Source organism: Podarcis vaucheri (assembly GCF_965113315.1).
Source record: "Podarcis vaucheri genome assembly, chromosome: 15".
NCBI classification, from domain to species: Eukaryota; Metazoa; Chordata; class Lepidosauria; order Squamata; family Lacertidae; genus Podarcis; species Podarcis vaucheri.
In genome coordinates, this window is record NC_138753.1 from 33,938,384 (window position 1) to 33,958,004 (window position 19,621).

Genomic DNA, 19,621 nt, shown 5'->3' on the forward strand with positions numbered 1-19,621 from the left:
GTGCGGTCAGAAGAGCAAGTGGCTCTTAATCCCAAGGTTGTGGGTTCAAGTCCCACATTGGATGAAAGATTGCTGCACTGCTGGGGGCTGGCCCTATCCAACTCTAGAATTGTACGGTTCTATTATTATTCTTTCTCCTTTCAGACCAAAATTGTCTCCCAGTCCCTGGCACCTCCCATGTGAAAAGGATCAGATAGTAGGGGATATGGAGGACCCCACCCTGCACAAACACATCTGACACCCCAGAGAGCCACTGTCAGTCACAATACTGGGCCACCTAGACCAAATGCCTGACCTGGTACACAGCAGCTTCCTATGATTCTGTCTTCTCAGAAATGGAATAGCACCAGAATTTGTTGGTGTCTTCCTGTCTGGGGACAGTAAGATCATGAGCGAAGATTCCCATAACAGAGGAGGACTCTAATAACTGATAAAGCACGATCCTGGAGGAGCTGGTTTTCATAACCTCCTTACTGGAACTCGCTCATATTAGGAGACGAGATATGAAAACTTCCTTTTGCAGGACTCAGTCTGCCTCTATCCTGGGCTGAGTGAGATCCAGCAGCTCAGCTCAGCCCCAACCTAACCCTAAACCGAGATGAATCCCTTTATTTCCCCAACCTTCATGGAAGCCCATGTTTATGACAGCTTACAAGCCAAGTGAGGCTCCCTCTCCCCTCTACAGAGACAGCTTGCAAGCCAAGATAGGATGTTAGGCTAGTTCAGCTTCAGTGAACTACTGAGAATTTACCCCTGAGAAGGTGCTTAATTTCTGAAGTGAGGTTTGTTAAGGCTCAAGCTTGCCTGGATGTTGCACCTTCTGTTCTGCACACAGCCCCTTGTCCCCGATCTCATCTGAGTGGTGAGAGATGACTGAATTTATTCCGTGACTGGGTGGGAGGGAGCAGTTTGCACATGCATAAACGTAAAGGTAAAGGGACCCCTGACCATTAGGTCCAGTCGTGAACGACTCTGGGGTTGTGGCGCTCATCTTGCTTTATTGACCGAGGGAGCCGGCGTACAGCTTCCGGGTCATGTGGCCAGCATGACTAAGCCACTTCTGGCGAACCAGAGCAGCGCATGGAAATGCCGTTTACCTTCCTGCTGGAGCGGTACCTATTTATCTACTTGCACTGTGGGGATTCGAACCGCCGACCTTCTGATTGGCAAGTCGTAGGCTCTGTGGTTTAACCCACAGCGCCACCCGCGTCCCACTACCCACTTACCCATGAGAAGGTGCTTAATTTCTGACGTGAGGTTTGATGAGGCTCAGGCTTGCCTGGATGTTTCACCTTCTGCTCTGCACACAGCCCCTTGTCCCCGATCTCATCTGAGTGGTGGGAGATGACTGTATTTATTCTGTGACTGAGGGGGGTGGGAGCAGTTTGCACATGCATAAAGGCACTCTATTCCCTTTTTTTTGCTCTTTCACTTGTTACTTGAGTTGAGACAAAGCAATAAAACAGCTGTGGAACTAGCTGGCACCTCTGACACTCCATGCGATGCTGCAGGCAATTATGGGGAGGGCAGAAGACAGCGATATCAATTCTGGGGGACTTGGAAATAATAGGAAGCTCATCGACCTCTGGATAACTAGGATCTTCACTTGTGGATAAGCATGGATGAAGTTGTTGACTTCAGTTTTTCATTTTCCCAATCTTTAAGTTCAGTTTGCTAGGCTTCCTCATCAGTTTGCTTTTAAAAAAAAAAGTATTTACAAGAATTCATTAGCATTTTAACATTTCTTCTAATGAACCCATTTTAATGCAATCTAGACAATTTCTGTAAGTAATTTTCCCCAATTTGATGCATATCTGTATGTTATTTTCCTAGATATACATGCATTTGTGTGTACTTTCCCCATGAATACTATAGCAATGGGTACATTATTTGCTTGGAGAGCCATGCGACAAAAGTTTTCAGAGAACTGCAGATTTCAAAGTTGTGTTTCAGGTCATCTATTGTTTTGGGAAATATGAACTAGGTGGTTTTCATTAAAATATGAAGTGAACTGCATTCCCCCCCCCATCCCCACTCTGAAGAAGCAATATTTTCTTCATTATTACTTCCTGGAGAAATCCCAGACCTTCCTGAGGGCACAACTGTGTGAGATGATGCTTTCCTACTCTTTCCAGAATGCCCCTTGTGGCTTCTATCCTGATTATTTCTCTGCGGGATGTCAATAGCCGGTGCAGAGTTGACACCAGCCTTAGATGAGAGGCCCAACCCCATCAGACTGGTAGGAGTCAGGTGTCAATTATGCACTGTGCAGTGAAAGTGGATAGAGATAAGTTTTTCTCCCACTCATAATACTAGAATTTGGGGGGCATGTCATTCAATGAAATTGATCAGTAAGAGTTTTAGGGCAGGCAAAAGAATCAGGTTGCCACCAGATTCTAGTAGCATGTAAAGGTAAAGGGTAAAGGACCATTAGGTCCAGTCGTGGCCGACTCTGGGGTTGCGGCGCTCATCTCGCTTTAGTGGCTGAGGGAGCCGGCGTACAGCTTCTGGGTCATGTGGCCAGCATGACTAAACCGCTTCTGGCGAACCAGAGCAGTGCACAGAAATGCTGTTTACCTTCCCGCCGGAGCGGTACCTATTTATCTACTTGCACTTTGATGTGCATTCAAACTGCTAGGTTGGCAGGAGCAGGGACCGAGCAATGGGAGCTCACCCTGTCACAGGGATTCGAACCGCCAACCTTCTGATCGGCAAGTCCTAGGCTCTGTGGTTTAACCCACAGCGCTACCTGCGTTCCAGTAGCATAGGGAGCTTCAAATTCAAGGTTAGGTCTACCAATCTTTCAAGTTCAAAGGGGACTTCTCGGAGGCATTTGGTTGGCCACTATGGGAAATACCATGTTGGGCTAGATCGGGAAGGGGGGAGGAATCCTGTGGCTCTCCAGATGTGGCTGGAGTTCAGCTCCGTCACCCCAACCATTGGCTATGCTGGGTGGGATGATGGGAGTTGGAATCTAGAAATATCTGGAAGGCCACAAGTTCCTCACCCCTGGGCTGGATGGACCTTTGGCCTGATCCAGAAATGTTTCAATGTCCTTCTACATCTGAGTTGTACGGCACTCTATAACTCATCCTGAAGGCAACACCTTGACAACTTTTGAGCAATGCTCCTTATTTTACACAACCAGTTTCTTTCTCAGAGGTGGGGAACCTGTGGTCATCCGATTACTGATACCATATAGCCAGAGTCCATCTTTCCAAAGGGGGAAGGGTCTCTGTCCTCAGCCCCTGCACACCAATACTTGTTACTAGGCTCCATCTCCCATCATCCCTAATCAGTGGTCATGCTGGTTAGGACTGGTGTGAGCTGGGAGTCCAAAAACATCTGGAGGACCAAAGGTTCTCCATTCCTATTCTATACAATGGTGCAATTGATTGAAATAATCTTACTCTTCCCTGCTCTTTCCTAAGACATATTTCAGGTGGATTGCCCCACCCCAAGGTCAATTGCAAGGGAATGGTGGAATCACCTCCATTCCTGCATCGTTAGCGTTGGCAAGCCCCTAATTTTCATTCATGTGGGGCTCCAATAAGCCAGGCACCTCGATTTAATGCCGAAATCACTCCTCTTTATACCTGGAGGCTGGTGCTCTCTGTTAATTTAGTAACAGATTTGCATTTTTATCACTTTCTTGGCTTAACTGATGAACATTAATTCCCTGCAAGTTTCTACAATTGCTGGATACTTAATTATTTGGCCAAAACCTTCTGCAGAGAGAACCTTGTGCTATAAAAATGGCAATTTCCATCTTGATCTATTTTAGTACTTTTCAGAAGAAAAGAAAGGGGGGCAGAGAGAGAGAAAAGAAAGAAAGAAAGAAAGAAGCAGGATTGATCCCTGAAGCAGCTCCTGGCCTGCGACTCGGTGGCAGAATAAGAAGAATGGGTGAATAATCTGTCTGATTTCTTTAGCTGACGAATGTCAGTTCCATTTTTATATTCAAGTCTGTCGACATTGCAACAGATTTCATCTTTGCCTTTCGTTCATCAACAGCTATTCTGTTCCTTTCCATCACTCTTGCAGGCTCCCCCCCCCATTTGAAATGGGAAAAGAGGCTAATGGGGGGGGGCAGGGGGGAGAAAATTTGTGCAGAAACTGTTTTTCTTTTCGCTCTTCCGGAAACTGAAAACCTGGGTGATTGGTATTTATCACAAGGCAGGAATCTTAAGTCTGCATTAGATACTGTTACAGAAAGGTACATAAAAGATGGATATATCATTTGCCAGGGCAAAGCCTGCCGGGCTTCTTCTAAGGGGTTAAAGGTCACATGAACAGTGGTGACACGTTTAAAAAGTAATAGCGTTGCTTAAAAGAGGATTAATCAAGTGTAGAACTACACCCCTCCCCCCAAAAATATATATATTGAGAGATGGTACCTGCTGACCAAGCGCTGACCTCAGCTTAGCACAGGCTGAGACTTGAGTTGAAAGGAGTGTATCTTGAGATGGAAGAGAAGGGCAGTCCACAGACAGAGGACAGAAGGTTCACAAGGGCCTGAGGCATTGTGTGTGTGAGAGAGGAGGCTACTTGTCATAACCTGGAAAAAATCTTGGTGTTTATATTAAACTGCATCACCTCGAAATGTCCTGATAGCAGGGGAGATGTTGAAGGGGGGAGAAGGCTCAGAAACGATGACGATAATTTGATTTATTACCCACCCTTTAGCCTGAAGTGCCAGGGCTTCTGAGGATGCAATTTTTGTATCCTTTCATGCTTCTACAATTAGTGCAGGTGGCGGAGTCCAAAAGAGACAACGATGCTTGCTCCTTAAAACTCCTACATCGCTTGGTATCCCCTCCTCTTTGAGTCTTTCACTTCCATTTAAAAGAGCGCATTGGAAAATCAGCCGCAAGGGAGCTCGCTACCTGGATTCTGATGGCAGCCCGGAGTGTGCGAACTGCGAACATTAATGCATATTTTCAAATCAAATGCACATTCTCACCTGATTTCTCTTCTTTCTGGAAACCCCCCAACCAATTTAGCTGTCATTTGTGCAAGACTTGAGAGTTGACAGTTTAGCTTTGGTGTGTATACACGTGTTTAATTTGTGCATCTCCCTGTCATGGCACAACCACAGTCATAATAACTGAAAAAAGGAGGGAAAGGTGTGTGTGTCTTGTTTAGATCTTATGCAGATCTTATGTGTGATCATAGGAGAAGGCAGCTTTTTAATTACCTGGGTGGTGATGGGGGTGGGGCAGGGTCCCAGGCCTGCCCTTAATGAGTTGTTGCACAAGTTAGCAGATGACACTTGCCAGCTCATTAGCTGTGGTTTCTCTTCATCAGAATCACCAGGTCTGCAGGGCAAGTGGGTACCTGCGTCCCGGTTTGATTTGTTTCTGTTTCTGCAAGGACAAAAACGAATGGCTTCATATTACAGGGAAGGTCAATTTAGGCCAAACATTCGCCACGACCTCCCGAACTATACAAGTGATCCATGGAGCAGTATTATCAAACCAGCTGAGGAAGTTGGGGAAACTCTTTACTCCTTGCCCCCAGAAATTTCAAAGGGAGAAAAAACAAGTCAGGTGCATAGATGTAGGTTTTGTAAAGCCAATTGGTCATTGCGAGGAGAGTACATTCATCTCCCCCGAGGTATGAATTTAATAAGATGCCTTGTGGTGATCCAGGCTATTGGTCCAGCTACCTCGGAACTAGCTGTACTTGCTGGCAACAGAGGCTATCCAGGTCTCAGGCAGAGATCACTTTTATACCTGGTACCTGATATTCTGTGATGGGAAAATGCTGAGTGGAAAATACTCAGCGGTGAACAGGACTCTGAACAGGATGAAGCTGGGTGGGATCTTTGGCTCATGAAGTATCCATTATTGGACTATGGCCTCTCCATCTGCTTTATCCTAACTTAAACACAGTATAAGGAGTCTGTATAAGAGTATACAGTGGTACCTCGGTGTAGTGGTTCTAGGGGTTCCTCGTGTGTAAGCCAGTGCAAACACCGGGCTGGGTTGCCTGAGTGAACCTTTTCTGTCCGGACAGCCGCTCACCCGTGGCTGTCTCAATCGCTGGCAGAATCCGTCAGTGGGCGTTTCTTAAACTTCTTCCAGCAAAGCAGCTCTTTGACGCCTAGTCTCCTCCTACTCTCTCTGTGCGAAAGCCTTCTGTGCAAGGAGGGCGTAGGCAGCGGAGGACCTCTACTCTCCCCGCTGGTCCCCAGCAAGGAGTCATGGGACCGCCTCGCCACTTCCCCCATCTGCCCCCCCTTCTCCACTGGTGCTACGCTGATTCTCTTCCCCAGAAGATGGGCTGCCTCTCCCAACCCCGGGACGTTCTCTGGAATCCCTCTGGATTTTGCTCTCTCCCTCCGGCACTGATGGCAGTTGGGTTAAGTACTTAATTTGTTCTGGAAGTCCGTTCTTAACCTGACACTGTTCTTAACCTGAAGCACCACTTTAGCTAATGGGGCCTCCTGCTGCTGCCGCGCCGCCGGAGCACAATTTCTGTTCTCATCCTGAAGCAAAGTTCTTGACCTGAAGCACTATTTCTGGGTTAGCGGAGTCTGTAACCTGAAGCGTATGTAACCTGAAGCGTATGTAACCCAAGGTACCACTGTATTGTATTTTAAAATGGGGTTTCAGAGTTTATAGGGGTTTTTGAATGTCTTATGCAGATTTTTCAATTTCATTGTTCTGTATGGGACAATGACAATAAAGAGATTGTATCATATCGTATCGTATCATAATGTGACTCTGCGCTAGGCACTGAAACTCAGAGCCAGTTAGGGTGGGTTTGAATCTTTTAACTCCCCACCCCTGGAAGGCCAAATTTGGCAGGTGGGTGGGGTTGCACTCTTGCTAATCACCTGACTGTATAGTGATGTCAGGTGATGCTGCACCTTGAAAAACTGACTGTAGGGACTTCAAAGAGAAGCATGGGGGCAAATAGGTTTGCTAACAGTGCCATGCTGCTCTTTGAGCCTTTCAAAAACAGAGGTTTAAAGAGCAGTGTGGGGCTGTTTTGTACACAGGGTTTTCAGCCCAGCACTGAGCTTTGGCTGCATGAGCCTGTTCGCAGCAGAAGGAAACCCCCCACACGTCTAGTGATTGGCTGGCAGGTGTGCTATTTAAAAATGACCACATGGTCAAAATTTGACCAAACTATTCCCCTCACATGGTGACAATTTCCAGAGTTCCTTTGGAAGAGGGTTTGACTGTTAAACTACTCAAGGAATTATAGTTTTATGAGGGGAATTGAGGCCTCCTAACTACTCTCCTGCCAACCTAGCAGTTTGAAAGCACGTCAAAGTGCAAGTAGATAAATAGGTACCACTCCAGTAGGAAGGTAAATGGCGTTTCCGTGCGCTGCTGGCCACATGACCTGGATGCTGTACACTGGCTCCCTCGGCCAGTAAAGCGAGATGAGCACCGCAACACCAGAGTTGTCCGCAACTGGACCTAATGGTTGGGGTCCCTTTACCTTTACCTTCTCTCAGCACTCAGGGTTCTTGGAGGAGGGCATGACCAGGGGCACCAACTTGCACCAAAGATTAGGGGAGCCAGCATTGTGTGTGTGTGTGACATCACACTCTTGTTGCACATCATGTGACATCACATCAACATGTCTGGAAGAGCTGTGGCAGAGCTGAATGCAGTGCCAGCATGGCTTCAACGGCTGACAGCTCTTCCTCTCTGGTGCTTGGCCTCTTTCTGCTCTTGCTGTTGCCATTGAGGGGGCCAAAAGAGCTTGGCCCCTAGGACATGGCACCCCTGGCCATGACTACTTAAAGTGGTATGAAACGGTTTAAACCGTATAATGCAGATGGTTGCAGCGAAATCAGCCATCTGAGAAAATGGGCTTTGGTCCATTTGAAGCTTACACACTGGTACCTCTGGATGTGAACGGGGTCCATTCCAGAGCCCTGTTCGCATCCTGAAGTGAACGCAACTCGCGTCCGTGCGTCTGCGTATGTGTGGGTTGTGATTTGCCACTTCTGCGCATGCATGTGACGTCATTTTGAGCATCTGTGCATGCGCGAGCGGCGAAACCCAGAAGTAACGCATTCCGTTACTTCTGAGTTGCTGCGGAGCGCAACCCGGAAATGCTCAACCTGAAGCAACTTCAACCCGAGGTATGACTGTACCATAATACATCTGTTACATCTTTACGGTGTCCATAATAATGATAGCTGTCAAAGACACAGAAGGTATCTTGCTATCTCCATGTGATGCTAGAGATAATGGGATCATAAGGCTTGAATCCAGACTAAGTTAGCTGAACTCAGGTTCAACTAATATTGGGCTCAGGGGCAGAGGAAGGGGGGTGCGGTGGAGGCAGGCCGCCCTGGGTGTTACCACTGGGTGTTACCACTGAGGGGGAGTGACAAAATGCTGGGTGGCACTCACTGTGCCTGAGCTACACGTCTCTCCTGGGAGTGACGCAGTGGCTTGGACATCCACAGGCTCCATGCTGCCCCAAACGGTCTGCCCACCACATCCCCCTCAGCTGTAGGGCGGCTGAGTGGGAGGAGGCAGGCAGACTCCTTGGAGGCCCCGCACAGCGTCCTGCCCTGGTTCGCCCTGCCCCGCGGGCGACTGGCCCTGCCCCTGGGTGTAGGTGCCCACTTGGCTTGCTCCCCCGCTGATTGGGCTGTGGCCAACCAGCCTCTACAGTAGACCCTTTGAAAATAAAGAACTTAACTGACTCATGCCTATTAACTTCAGTGGGTCTACTCTAAATAGGACTGGCATTGGCTACAACCCTTGGTCTGGATCCATGCCATAGCCCTCATGGATATTTTCTTATAATAAGCATATTTCTTTAAAAAGAGTCTTATGACACTGAACAGTCAGAGCATTTATTCTGATATACGCAATTGTAAACTGATGAAAAGGACTCTTGTCCTTGAAAGCTTTTTGCACACTAGCCTTTTAAGATGCTTTTTTTTCTGCATTTGCTTTAGCAGACTTCATCCATATAACTTCACCTCTAGAATTCATTTCTCTATTTCTTACATTGGTGGAGTGTGTGTGTAAAGAAGCTGACATCTCTCAGTGGCTTCTCTAATCCTTGTCTGTGGACTGACGGTGATGGCTTCAGCAGTCATGTTGCAAGGACCAGTTTTTGCTCCTTGTTTTGCTAATTCAGCACTAAACCAGAAGCATAGCAAATGTAAGATGCTGCCGCAGGGCTAACCTCTGTAGAGGGTTTAAGTTAGGGTTCACCAAGCAGGCCCCCTCTCCAGAATCGACTTTCACATACCTAGATCATGCAAAATAAGGAAGAATCAGCACCATCGGTTAAAATGATTTATAAAAGCAACTAAAGTATGGAACACCCAGTCCTAAGGCAAAATGAAGACGATCTCACCTGTGTACTGAAAGAGTCTTTCAATATACACAGAGTGCATTTCTTTAATGCATTACAAAGTTCACAGGCCACATATCTGGAATTGGAGGGCACGGCTGCCAAATCAAAGGGCATGGCTTGTCATAGCACCTCTCCTTTGCTGCATTAGGGAATAATAACAACAGCTTTCTCTACTGAATGCTAAGCAGTGTAGCCTGCCACCTAGACTGGTTGCACCGAATGAGCAAAATAAATCCACCCAATGTCTTTAGAGACTCTGCACCTACCCAAGGGGAGCAATTTTTTTCAGGCTGCATCCCATGTGTCACTTTTCCTCCACGGGCATACAGTGACGTAGGAAAACACCTATATACACTGCCATCGTTCTATGTAGACGCTCACAGTGAAAAATGGGGGTCAAGTGGAGAGTGGAATTGAGGTCACAGCCATATTCCTCCTATCCATCTCCACACCTTCAGCTGAAGATGTGCACAAGGTCCATCCCACGTCTAAGTTGTACACCTGTGGGCTCTTTATGCGCAGTTAGGAACCTTGTTCTGGACATTATATTAAAAGTGGATGGGGTATGGACAGGAGAGGGCAGGATCAAGCCTGCTGCCTTGCTCCCCATGTCTTGGCTTAATGTGTGAATACACTTGTGTGTGTGCAAACTGCACATGTGACAAGGACCCTCACTTTTCTTTAGGTTCTTTAGGTGAACCAGTGAAGGCCAGGTGCAAATATAACAGGTGTGATCCTAGCTATCCCACACACGTGCACACTGAACGTCTGGATGGTGAAAGCTCACTTTTCGCCAGCTTCCAGTTAGTGAACTACAAACAGTTCTCTCCGTGGGTGAGAGTAGCACAGCAGCAGCAAACCCTTAGTCCGACTCGTCCTCAGGTTCGCACGCAGGCACGTAGGTCAGGGGCGGACCCTGCTGCCGCGTTGCCCCTCCCACCCCCTGCGTTTGTTCTAACACGGGCAGAACACGCACCCTGCCTTCTCACGTGACGACGGTGCACGCTAGCGGAGGCGTTTCCCTTACTTCTCGTACACGCGTGTAGCAAGAACATTACTGTATCAGGCGGGCAACCGAGGACCCCAACGGCTTGTGATTATTTCGTGCGTCGGAATTGCGCCCCGAGCAGGTTCCAGATTCAATTCGAGTCGCGCTGGCTGGCGACTTGATCCGGCGTGAGCCTGCGAGAGCGCTCCCCCCTGCGCGTCCGTGGGGCGACAGGGGCGGGGAGCAGCTCGGCAAGCGCGTCCCTCCGGCGTGGCTGCTGGCGTCGTAGCCAAACCTCGCCCGCCTCCCATCCCGGTTCGACCGCAGCCAACTCCTCTCGACCCGCGCGTTCTCCGGGCGAGGCGGGTTGGCGTCTCTTTCAGCCGCCGCTGGGGGGACCAGCAGCCTGACAAAGGGGCCGGGGCAGCGGAGTTGAAGCAAGTTCCACGGCGTGGCGGCTTCTCGGCTATCGCGCCCGGGCGAGCAAGGCACCAGCCAGGCGTCCGGAGCAACCTCAGCATCAGCAACGTGTTTGCTCCGCTGGGAGTCGCTCCAGAAGTGCTGCGCTCGCCCGGGAGCAAACGGCGCCTTGGCGTTGCTTTCCCCAAAGTGCCGGAGCCTGCCCGGATCGCGTGCCTCTCCATCTCCCCACCCCTCCCCTGCTGAACCCGAGGACCGCCTCCCTTCCCTCTCGCCACGGCTGGGGGCAGGTCCCCGGAGCCGACCCGCCCCCCTGCTGGGGAGCCGCCGCGAAAAGGATTCCGCTTTCCTCTGCTGGATGCGTCCCTGGAGGAGCTGAGCCATGCGGCGGCGGCTCCCGCTTTGGCTCCGGAGCTTCCTGTGCTTCTTGCCGGCCTTGGTGGGACCCGCTGCAGGTAAGATGCGCTTCGCTCCCAGCGCCTGATCTGAAGATCTCCTGTTATTACTCCACCCCCCCCCCTTACACCCTCCCCCCAAAAAGAGCTCTCGGGAGAGACAGCAGCTCCGGAGCTCCCCGTCGTCTAAGGGAAAGCGCAGTTTCTGGGCACAGCTGGGCAGGAAAGTAACATTCAGAGGCGCACGGTCCGGATTCGTTTGGCTTCCTTTCTTTTGGAGACGGGTTCCTTGTTCCCCGGGGATCCTGCGGTTGGTCTAGGGACAGCTCAGTGTGCCACAGTTCTGGAGTTTGGCGGATCTCTAGTTGCTATTGTATCAGATCTTTTCGCTCTGGAAAACTGGGGGCAGGGAAACACCGAGGGAGGTGCCCAAAGGCTCCCGGCGAATCTCTGGCCCCCGCTGGAGTAAATGGAGAGCCATGCTTTGGGGGTGGCAGTTTCAAGTCTAGATGAAAAGGCAAAAGGGGTTGGTTGATGTTGGTGATAACGACCCTATGAAAGGATGATAATGGGAGACCGACAAGAGGGCATTAGGGTCTGGGCAGCCTGGGAAGGGGGGTCCTCTTTTTTCACTGTGCCCCCCTTCCTCCCTGCCCCATTCTTGTCTTTGTGAGTTTGTCCAGAGTCTGTGTTAGACCACCAATCCTGACCCACTGCGTGTCACTTTGTAGATCATTCCCTTTACAGAGCATTTGTCTGTGTAGGAAGATTGGAGTGAAACACGTGCGGATTCTCATGAAAGCCCGTTTGTAGTTTCCCATTCTTTTTGTGCATGCATGCCGGGATGCTACATTTACTGTATTTTTATTTTTCTTCTGGTGCACGTTCGATCTACAGCAAAATGTATGCACCTGCAGTGGTTGCACTTTCCCTGTCCGAAAGGTGTAACATGCAAAAATGTGGTGTGCATGTACTCCCCAATGCGCAGCTGCCACGTTGTGGAGTCGCCTCCCCCTTCCATGTCACCCAGAATTGAGCACTCGGCCTGCGTGCGGAGAGTTCCAGCCTCACCCAGAGGCTCTTCTGCTTTGCACTTTCCATTGAGGTAACAGATGGGCCCGAGTGTGATAAAAAGAAGTGCACACAAGGGGATGCGACTGGGTAGAGGCTAGCTTCAGAGAAGAGGCTGTCAGCTGGAGGGTGACTGACCTTTCAGATCCCTGACAATTGAAGGCTCCAGGCCTCCCCTGGCTTGGGGTTCGCACACAGCTTGCCTTAGCAAGATTTGTACCAGTCCCTCTCTCTGTGGCCAGAGACAGTGCTCCGGTTTTCTGTATGCTCTTAATTTGCTTCCTACCAAAGCCCTTAGCAGTCTCTCCCGCCCCCCTTTTCTGTGCCTGTGTGCGGAAACAAAAATCTTCAGGCCACAAACTCTCCCAGAATCTGTCCACTAGAGGAGGCATCAAGACACACTTTGGAAAAGGATGCAGCAGCCCAAGGCAGGAGCTGGAACCATTGCATGTGTCGGTTATAAAGCAAAATCTAAAGCTGCAAAACATGCAGCACTGGAAATAATAATAACCCATCTTTATTTACCACGGAGGGAAAGTGAGGGTTTTGTTTTTTTTAAGTGCTTTAAATTATGGGGCTGTCAAGTATTTCTGTTTAGAATTTAGGCAGATTTGGTGGGTGGGTTGGGGCCTGGGAGCTGAGTTCCAGCTCTTTAGGAGTGAACAAAAAAGAGTTTCAACATCACCGCAATCTGAATTTCATTTGCAGATGTGATTTTTGCCACTGAAACTTGAAAGGTGGTCAGTTTGAGGCTAGTTCTGTCCTGGAGGGTGGGGTGGAAAAGACAAGAATGGTGAGATTCCTGGAATTTTATTTTTAGGTTACCCCCTCCCCCCCAAAAAAAATTATTACTTGACCATCCCATGTCTTGTTGGGAATTTAAGATGCAACCGCTGACAGTATATTCTTGTTGGCAAGGAGCAGCGAGTTCCGTTGAGTGTGGGGCTGTGGACAAGGGTCTCAACCTAGCTTCCTTTTATTACATTGAATGCTATCAAATCTGTGGATGTGGCATGCCAGTTAGTGCCCTCGCAACTGGCTGTTCCCAATCTCCTGCACTGCGAACATTGAAGGAATGACTTAGTCTGAATGACAATGGCTGCTGAAGGATAATGCCAAGTGAAAGGCGTGATGGATTCACATTTGCAATGTGTGTTTTTTTTTGGGGGGGGGAGAATGTGAGTGATTTTTCATTGCAGGTCTTTTCCAGCTGAGAGCAGGCGCTGGCAACAGGATCGGAGGGAATATGCTGCTCCTGCAAGCAGGGCTGTCGATTAGCTGTGTGTCTGTTGTTAGATCAGCAAACAGGAGCCTGTACTGCTTCATTAATATTTGCGTGTGTGCAGAGAGGAAGCTGAGTAGACTCCCACAATGCATAAAGTGTAGGGTTGTGTTTTTTTTAAAAAAGAATTAAACCTGTTGGAAGGTTGCTGACCCCTGGCTTAAACCAAAAACTCTGTGACCTTTGGTATGGCTATATATATATATATAGACTCCCTGGAAAAGACCCTGATGTTGGGAAAGATGGAGGGCACAAGGAGAAGGGGTCGACAGAGAATGAGATGGTTGGATGGTGTTCTTGAAGCTACTAGCATGAGTTTGATCAAACTGCGGGAGGCAGTGGAGGACAGAAGTGCCTGGCGTGCTCTGGTCCATGGGGTCACGAAGAGTCGGACACGACTAAACGACTAAACAACAACAACAACATATATATATATATAGTATTTCCACACTATTCTTAGAATAAGATCAGAATCAGATATTTTTGGCCTTGCAGGAAGCATGTGCAAGATAAACTGTGGGTGTCAGAAACTCACAGTGCAATCCTAGGTACTTTTACTCAGAAGTAAGCTCGTAGTGTATTGAACGAGAATTTTCTTCCAGGAAAGTGTGTGTAGGATTGGAGCATAAAACCATAAACCTAGGCATACTTTCTTGGGAGCAAGCCTTATTGAACCTGGTGTGGCTTGGTTCCAAATAAACATACATAGCTACGCCTTTTTGCATACTGCAGTTAACACCTTGCACAGCCCTTTTTGTCTGAGTGTGCCTTGTTCTCCTGTGGAAACTTCATTGCACACTGGAGCACCTCGCAGGATGGCCTAGGTTGGCTGGAATGTGCATTTGCAGATGTGAAAACAGGATGCCTTCAGGAAGTCCAAGGAATTTTCTTCCACCCATAAGCCCCTGTCAGAAAGCTTTAGAGGGGAAGAATTATGACAGGGGTTTTCGGAACAGGTCTTCAATGAGTCGCTTGAGACTGGCTATGTGTGTGCATGTTGATTTTCTTATGCTGCCTGCCATGCTATCCTGACCCCAAAGAAGGTTAAAAGGGATTGGATGCAGTGTGGATGTGTGCTTTGTTTGTCAATGCAATTGGATGCTGGTGTCGAATTATTGGGGTGTGCCTGAAGTTCTTAATATTCAGTGATCACTGGTTTTTAGGTTGCTGGTTGTACTTTGGCCGACTTTTTCCATTTGTAAGCCAGATTGTCCAGTGGTAGCCAATGTGGTACCTTCAAATGATGATGGCCTAAGACTCCCATCATCTCTGAGTGTTGACCACGTTGGCTGGGGCTAATGAGAAAATGTAGTCACATTTAAAATGTGTCAAGTTGGCTATCCTTGGTTAAGCGATAAGTATCAAGGATGCATTTCAGGTCTGTGTGAAGACTGAATAACAAGGCAAGTCAGGGTGATTTGTGGGGTCCCCCCAAGTCAAAGTGCAATGGCAATATGACACCGCAAGTCAGATTGGAGCCCCTGCAAAACCTCGTTTTTCTCTGTTTCTTTGCTATATTGTCTATATATCTGTGTTTCTCTAGATCCATGGGTTCTGCAAGAATTGAGACTGTCCAAAATGTTGCCTGTAGAGCACTGAAGAGCTCTGAATTGTGCTTTGTTAAAGCACAGCAGTGGAGTTTTTTTAATAAAAGAGTTGAAAGCATCATTTTTTGTTTTAAGAAAACAAAAAACAGCACCATCCTAGAATTCTTCAGAACTCTGCTGGCAGCATTCTACTCAGCCTTGCATTGTAAGGCCTATCAGAGACTTGATAAAGCCTAAAGGGAGGCCTGTAAAGGCCTATCGGAAGACACAAACAGCCATCAGAAAGAAAGGTGGATGTGAAGCTGCAGAGTTTTAAAAATGTACAAGCAAGACTGCACACCACTTGGTCACTGCTTAATTATTTTAAGGCGAGAAAGAGACAAACCCATGTGCCCCACACCCAGAAAGGATTATGGAGGAAGTGAATCACTTTTATTTCCCTCACAAAGGGCCCCTGTATCTATTTCTCCACAATTTCCCAGGCTTAATCCATTCTGGAGAGATCCCCCTACCTGTAAATTTCATCCACTCTGGCCAAAAGGAGAAAAAAGGTCATCATTTTGCAATTCCCCATTATAGTGAATGGGAACCAAGGGCTTTGTTTGTTTGTTTGTTTTGTAAATACAGAGTAGCTCAGAACATGAAATATCAAAGTGGAGAGAACATAGAGCAACTCAGAAACAGATCACATTTTTTGAAAAAGAAGCTACAGATACAAGGCTAATCTTGGGACATATGCTCAACCCCTAAGATATAGCTTCCACTAGGGCTATACATGGTACCTCGGTTTAAGAACAGTCTGGTTTAAGAATGATTTGGTTTACAAACTCCGCAAAACCGGAAATAGTGTCTTGGTTTGAGAACTTTACTTCGGTCTAAGAACGGAATCCGAACGGTGGAAGGGCACCGGCGGTGGGAGGCCTCATTAGGGAAAGTGCGCCTTCGTTTAAGAATGGTTTTGGTTTAAGAATGGACTTCCAGAATGGATTAAGTTCGTAAACCGAGGTACCACTGTACTCTGCACTGTCAGTTGGCTTTTTCTTGTTTCCATGTGCTTTCACCTCCCTCTAAAAACCCCCCTCTAGTTTTTAGTTTTCTTGAGAAACCTGAAACTTTTCAGTAGAAGCCACACCTTTGATATGTCTGTATCTGACATTGGAAGCTGTCTTATATGAAGGATCCCAGTAATACCTACTCTGACTGGCAACAGTTCTCTAGTGTCCTAAATAGTTAATTCCCCCCACCCTACCCCATCACATGCTACCTGGATCTTTTTTACTGGAAGATACCAGAGATTGAACCTGAGAACATCTCCATGCAAAACATCTACTCTACTACTGTGCCATTAATATAGCACAGAGTGGACTAGAAGGTGGGCAATTGGAGTTGAAACTGTATTCACGTTAGGCTAAGCATAAAGGGCTGGGCTTCTCTGTAGCTTTCAGTGCTTGACTAGGAGTGAAGAGGCTGCTTTCCTATGGCGTTTGGTCACCCTGGCTTTTTCCTCCTCTCCCACTGAATCATTGTGAAGCCTTGGTCATGTCTCTCAGTCTTCATTCTCCTTCTGTAACTCGGGGGGGGGGGTTCCTCCTGGAACTATTACCCAAATATTGACAGTTAAGGTTGCAAAACACTTCAAAACACTTGAGAAACATCATATAAATGTGTGAGTAGTAAGTGATATGCGGTGAGAATGGCTTATGAGCATCTTCAGTGTAGTGTCTGAGCAACTGGAGAAAAGGCACAGTAGTAAAAGTTAGACATTCTCTGGTTCTGTTCTTTTAAACATCAGCTTGATATGGAGCAATGATCAGCGTATGGATATAAGTATTATCACTTGCTGATGTTTGCCCATCAAGCTGCTGTTAAAAAGCACAGAACAGAAGATGGTCCCATAAGCTGGCGATGGATCTGAAGTGGTCTAGGAATATCATTGCTAGGACAGTGATTGACTCAGGTGGCATTGCCCAAAGGGCGCTGAGACAAGTAGTTAGCTTTATACAGTGGTACCTCCGGTTGCGGACGGGTTCTGTTCCGGAGGTCCGGTTGGATCCTGAGGTTTCCGCAACCTGAGGACCGCTTCTGTGCATGCGCGCGGGATGAAACCCGGTAAAATATTTCCGGGTTTGCCGTGGGTGCATCCCAAAGTTTACGTAACCAGAGGTTACTACCACAGTCGTACCTCAAAAGTTGAATGGAATTCGTTCCAGAAGTCCGTTCAACTTCCAAAACGTTCGGAAAACAAGGTGTGACTTTTGATTGCTTTCCAATTGTGCAGGCACACCGGAAACAATAGCAGAAGCCACGCAGGACGTTAGGCTTCCAAAAAAAGTTCGAAAACCAGAATACTCACTTCTGGTTTTCGATCATTCGGGAGCTGGAACGTTTGATTCCCAAGGCATTCGGGAGCCAAGGTACGACTGTACTGTGCTACCAAAAAAAGAAAGAAAGAGAGATTGTAAAGTTAGGGTTTGCTGCCATGCTTCACCCTGCTTGCCATCTCTGCCTACCCACCAAACCCTTTGCCAACTCTCCTTCTTCCACACCTGCCAACCCCTCCTCCTTCTACACCTGACCAAACATCCCTCCCTTTACACCTTGCCCACCCCCTTGCCTATCCCTTCACAGTTTGCCTAAACCTCCCCTTGCCCTTCATTCACAGCTCTCCCCAGGCCTCACCCCCTTCGAAAGCAGCAGGGAGGCACTTCAGAGAGGGGTCTGGCAAACTGCTCTCTGGAGCACCTCCCTCCCTTAAACAGCTTGCCTGGCCATTTGCCATCCAGACTGATTGTTTGTTCACCTGCCTACTGTTCTGTAGTCACACTGGAGCTGGCGTCACCGCCTACTGGTGGCCAAAACAACTATAGCGTGATGACAGCCTTACATGTTTATGTATATAGGAAGACATGGGCAAGGACTGCAGCTCAGTGATAGAGTAAATGGAGCCAGTAGCCCTTGGCTAACTGAAGATTTATTGATGTTTGTGTGAAGGAGTTTTGTCCATCCTGAAACAGCAATTAAAAAAAATAAAATAGCGAGGCAGGTCTTTCTAAAATAATCCAGGTCTTTTTCTCTCTCGAATTTATTGTTACCGGAATGCTCTGTGTCCCACCTATAGCTCAAAGTCAGTGCAATTTGTGTGTCTCTGTGCAGATATCCTTCCATATACCGTAATCCAAATACTAGAGTTCCTCCTTCCTCCCCTGGAAAGCTGTCTAGCTAATTGAGGCCAGGCAGTGCTTGGCTGTGTCACTCGCTAAGAGGTTTGGCTTTTTTAAAAACATCTGAGAGTTTGGCAGACTCGAGGCTTTTCAATTTCATATGGTGGCAGATGATGCTGGTGGGAGGTGAGAGGGAAGAAGGAAATGGCACCAGCGGATTCCTCGACAGTTGCTGACTGCTACTGTTTTTGCGTCATTGTTTCGAGTTCCTGGGATCCTTATATGGGCAGACCTCAGACCGGATCTTGTTCGCAGATCCTGGGAGGAAAGGGACATAACTCAATGGCAGAGCGCACATTCTTTAGTGTGTGCATGTGCCAAAGGTCCCTGATCCAGTCCCCAGCATCCCCAGGTAGGACCAGGAGAGACTTTTGCCTGGAATGTCACTGGAACATAAGGTAAAGGTAAAGGGACCCCTGACCATTAGATCCAGTCGAGGTCAACTCTGGGGTTGCGGCCCTCATCTCGCTTTACTGGCCAAGCGAGCCGGCGTACAGCTTCTGGGTCATGTGGCCAGCATGACTAAGCCGCTTCTGGCGAACCAGAGCAGCACGTGGAAAGGCCGTTTACCTTCCTGCCGGAGTGGTACCTATTTATCTACTTGCACTTTGACGTGCTTTTGAACTGCTAGGTTGGCAGGAGCTGGGACAGAGCAACGGGAGCTCACCCCGTCGCAGGGATTCAAACTGTCGACCTTCTGATTGGCAAGTCCTAGGCTCTGTAGTTTAACCCACAGCGCCACCCACATCCACTGGAACATACAAAGCACTGAACTACATAGACCAATGGCCAAAAATCATAGAATTGTAGAGTTAGAAGGGACCCTGAGGATCATCTTGTTCAACCCCCCTGCCCCCCGCAATTCAGGAATCTCAGCTAAATGATCCATGACAGATGGCCATCCAACCTCTGCTTAAAACCCTCCAAGGAAGGAGAGTCTACAACCTGACTTGGTATAAGGGTTAAGACAGTGCTCTGTGCTCCTTTGTAATAGGGGAAAATGCCTATATTCTGGTGCAGAATTTAGCAACCAGGTTGTTCACCGGAGCAAGCCGGTTTGAGCATATTATACCGATCCTGGTCCGACTGCACTGGCTACCAATTAGTTTCCGGGCCCAATTCAAAGTGCTGGCTTTGACGTATAAAGCCTTAAACTTCTCTGGACCGCAATACCTCAAAGACCACCTCTTTCCACATGAATCTACCCAGACCCTGAGATCACCTTCTGAGGCCCTTCTTCGTGTGCCTCCTCCTCGAGAGGTCCAGAGGGTGGCAACACGAGAACAGGGCCTTCTTTGCAGTGGTTCCCAATCTGTGGAATGCTCTCCCCAGGGAAGTTTGCCTGGCGCCTT

The 19,621-nt window shown here is 48.2% G+C and overlaps 1 protein-coding gene and 1 long non-coding RNA gene across 6 annotated transcripts in view; one reads left to right on the plus strand and one right to left on the minus strand.

Annotated features, from left to right (window-relative positions):
• The window catches only part of ROBO3 (roundabout guidance receptor 3), a 344,617-nt gene that overhangs the window by 123,420 nt on the left and 201,576 nt on the right, over positions 1 to 19,621 (plus strand). Inside the window, exon 1 of one of the 5 annotated variants that reach the window (XM_082200226.1) lies at positions 11,021 to 11,208. The exons of the other annotated variants lie outside the window; for them this stretch is intronic. Within the exon in view, the coding sequence (XP_082056352.1) occupies positions 11,136 to 11,208 (73 nt within the window). The 5' untranslated portion in view covers positions 11,021 to 11,135. Of the gene's footprint in view, positions 1 to 11,020; positions 11,209 to 19,621 lie in introns of those variants that run through there. 5 annotated transcript variants of the gene reach the window in all.
• On the minus strand, positions 1,261 to 10,453 carry LOC309519619. The gene is made up of 4 exons (XR_014213891.1): positions 10,322 to 10,453; positions 9,172 to 9,237; positions 5,198 to 5,366; positions 1,261 to 1,695 (listed from the first exon to the last, which is right to left on the minus strand). It is a non-coding gene; the product is annotated as an uncharacterized lncRNA (long non-coding RNA).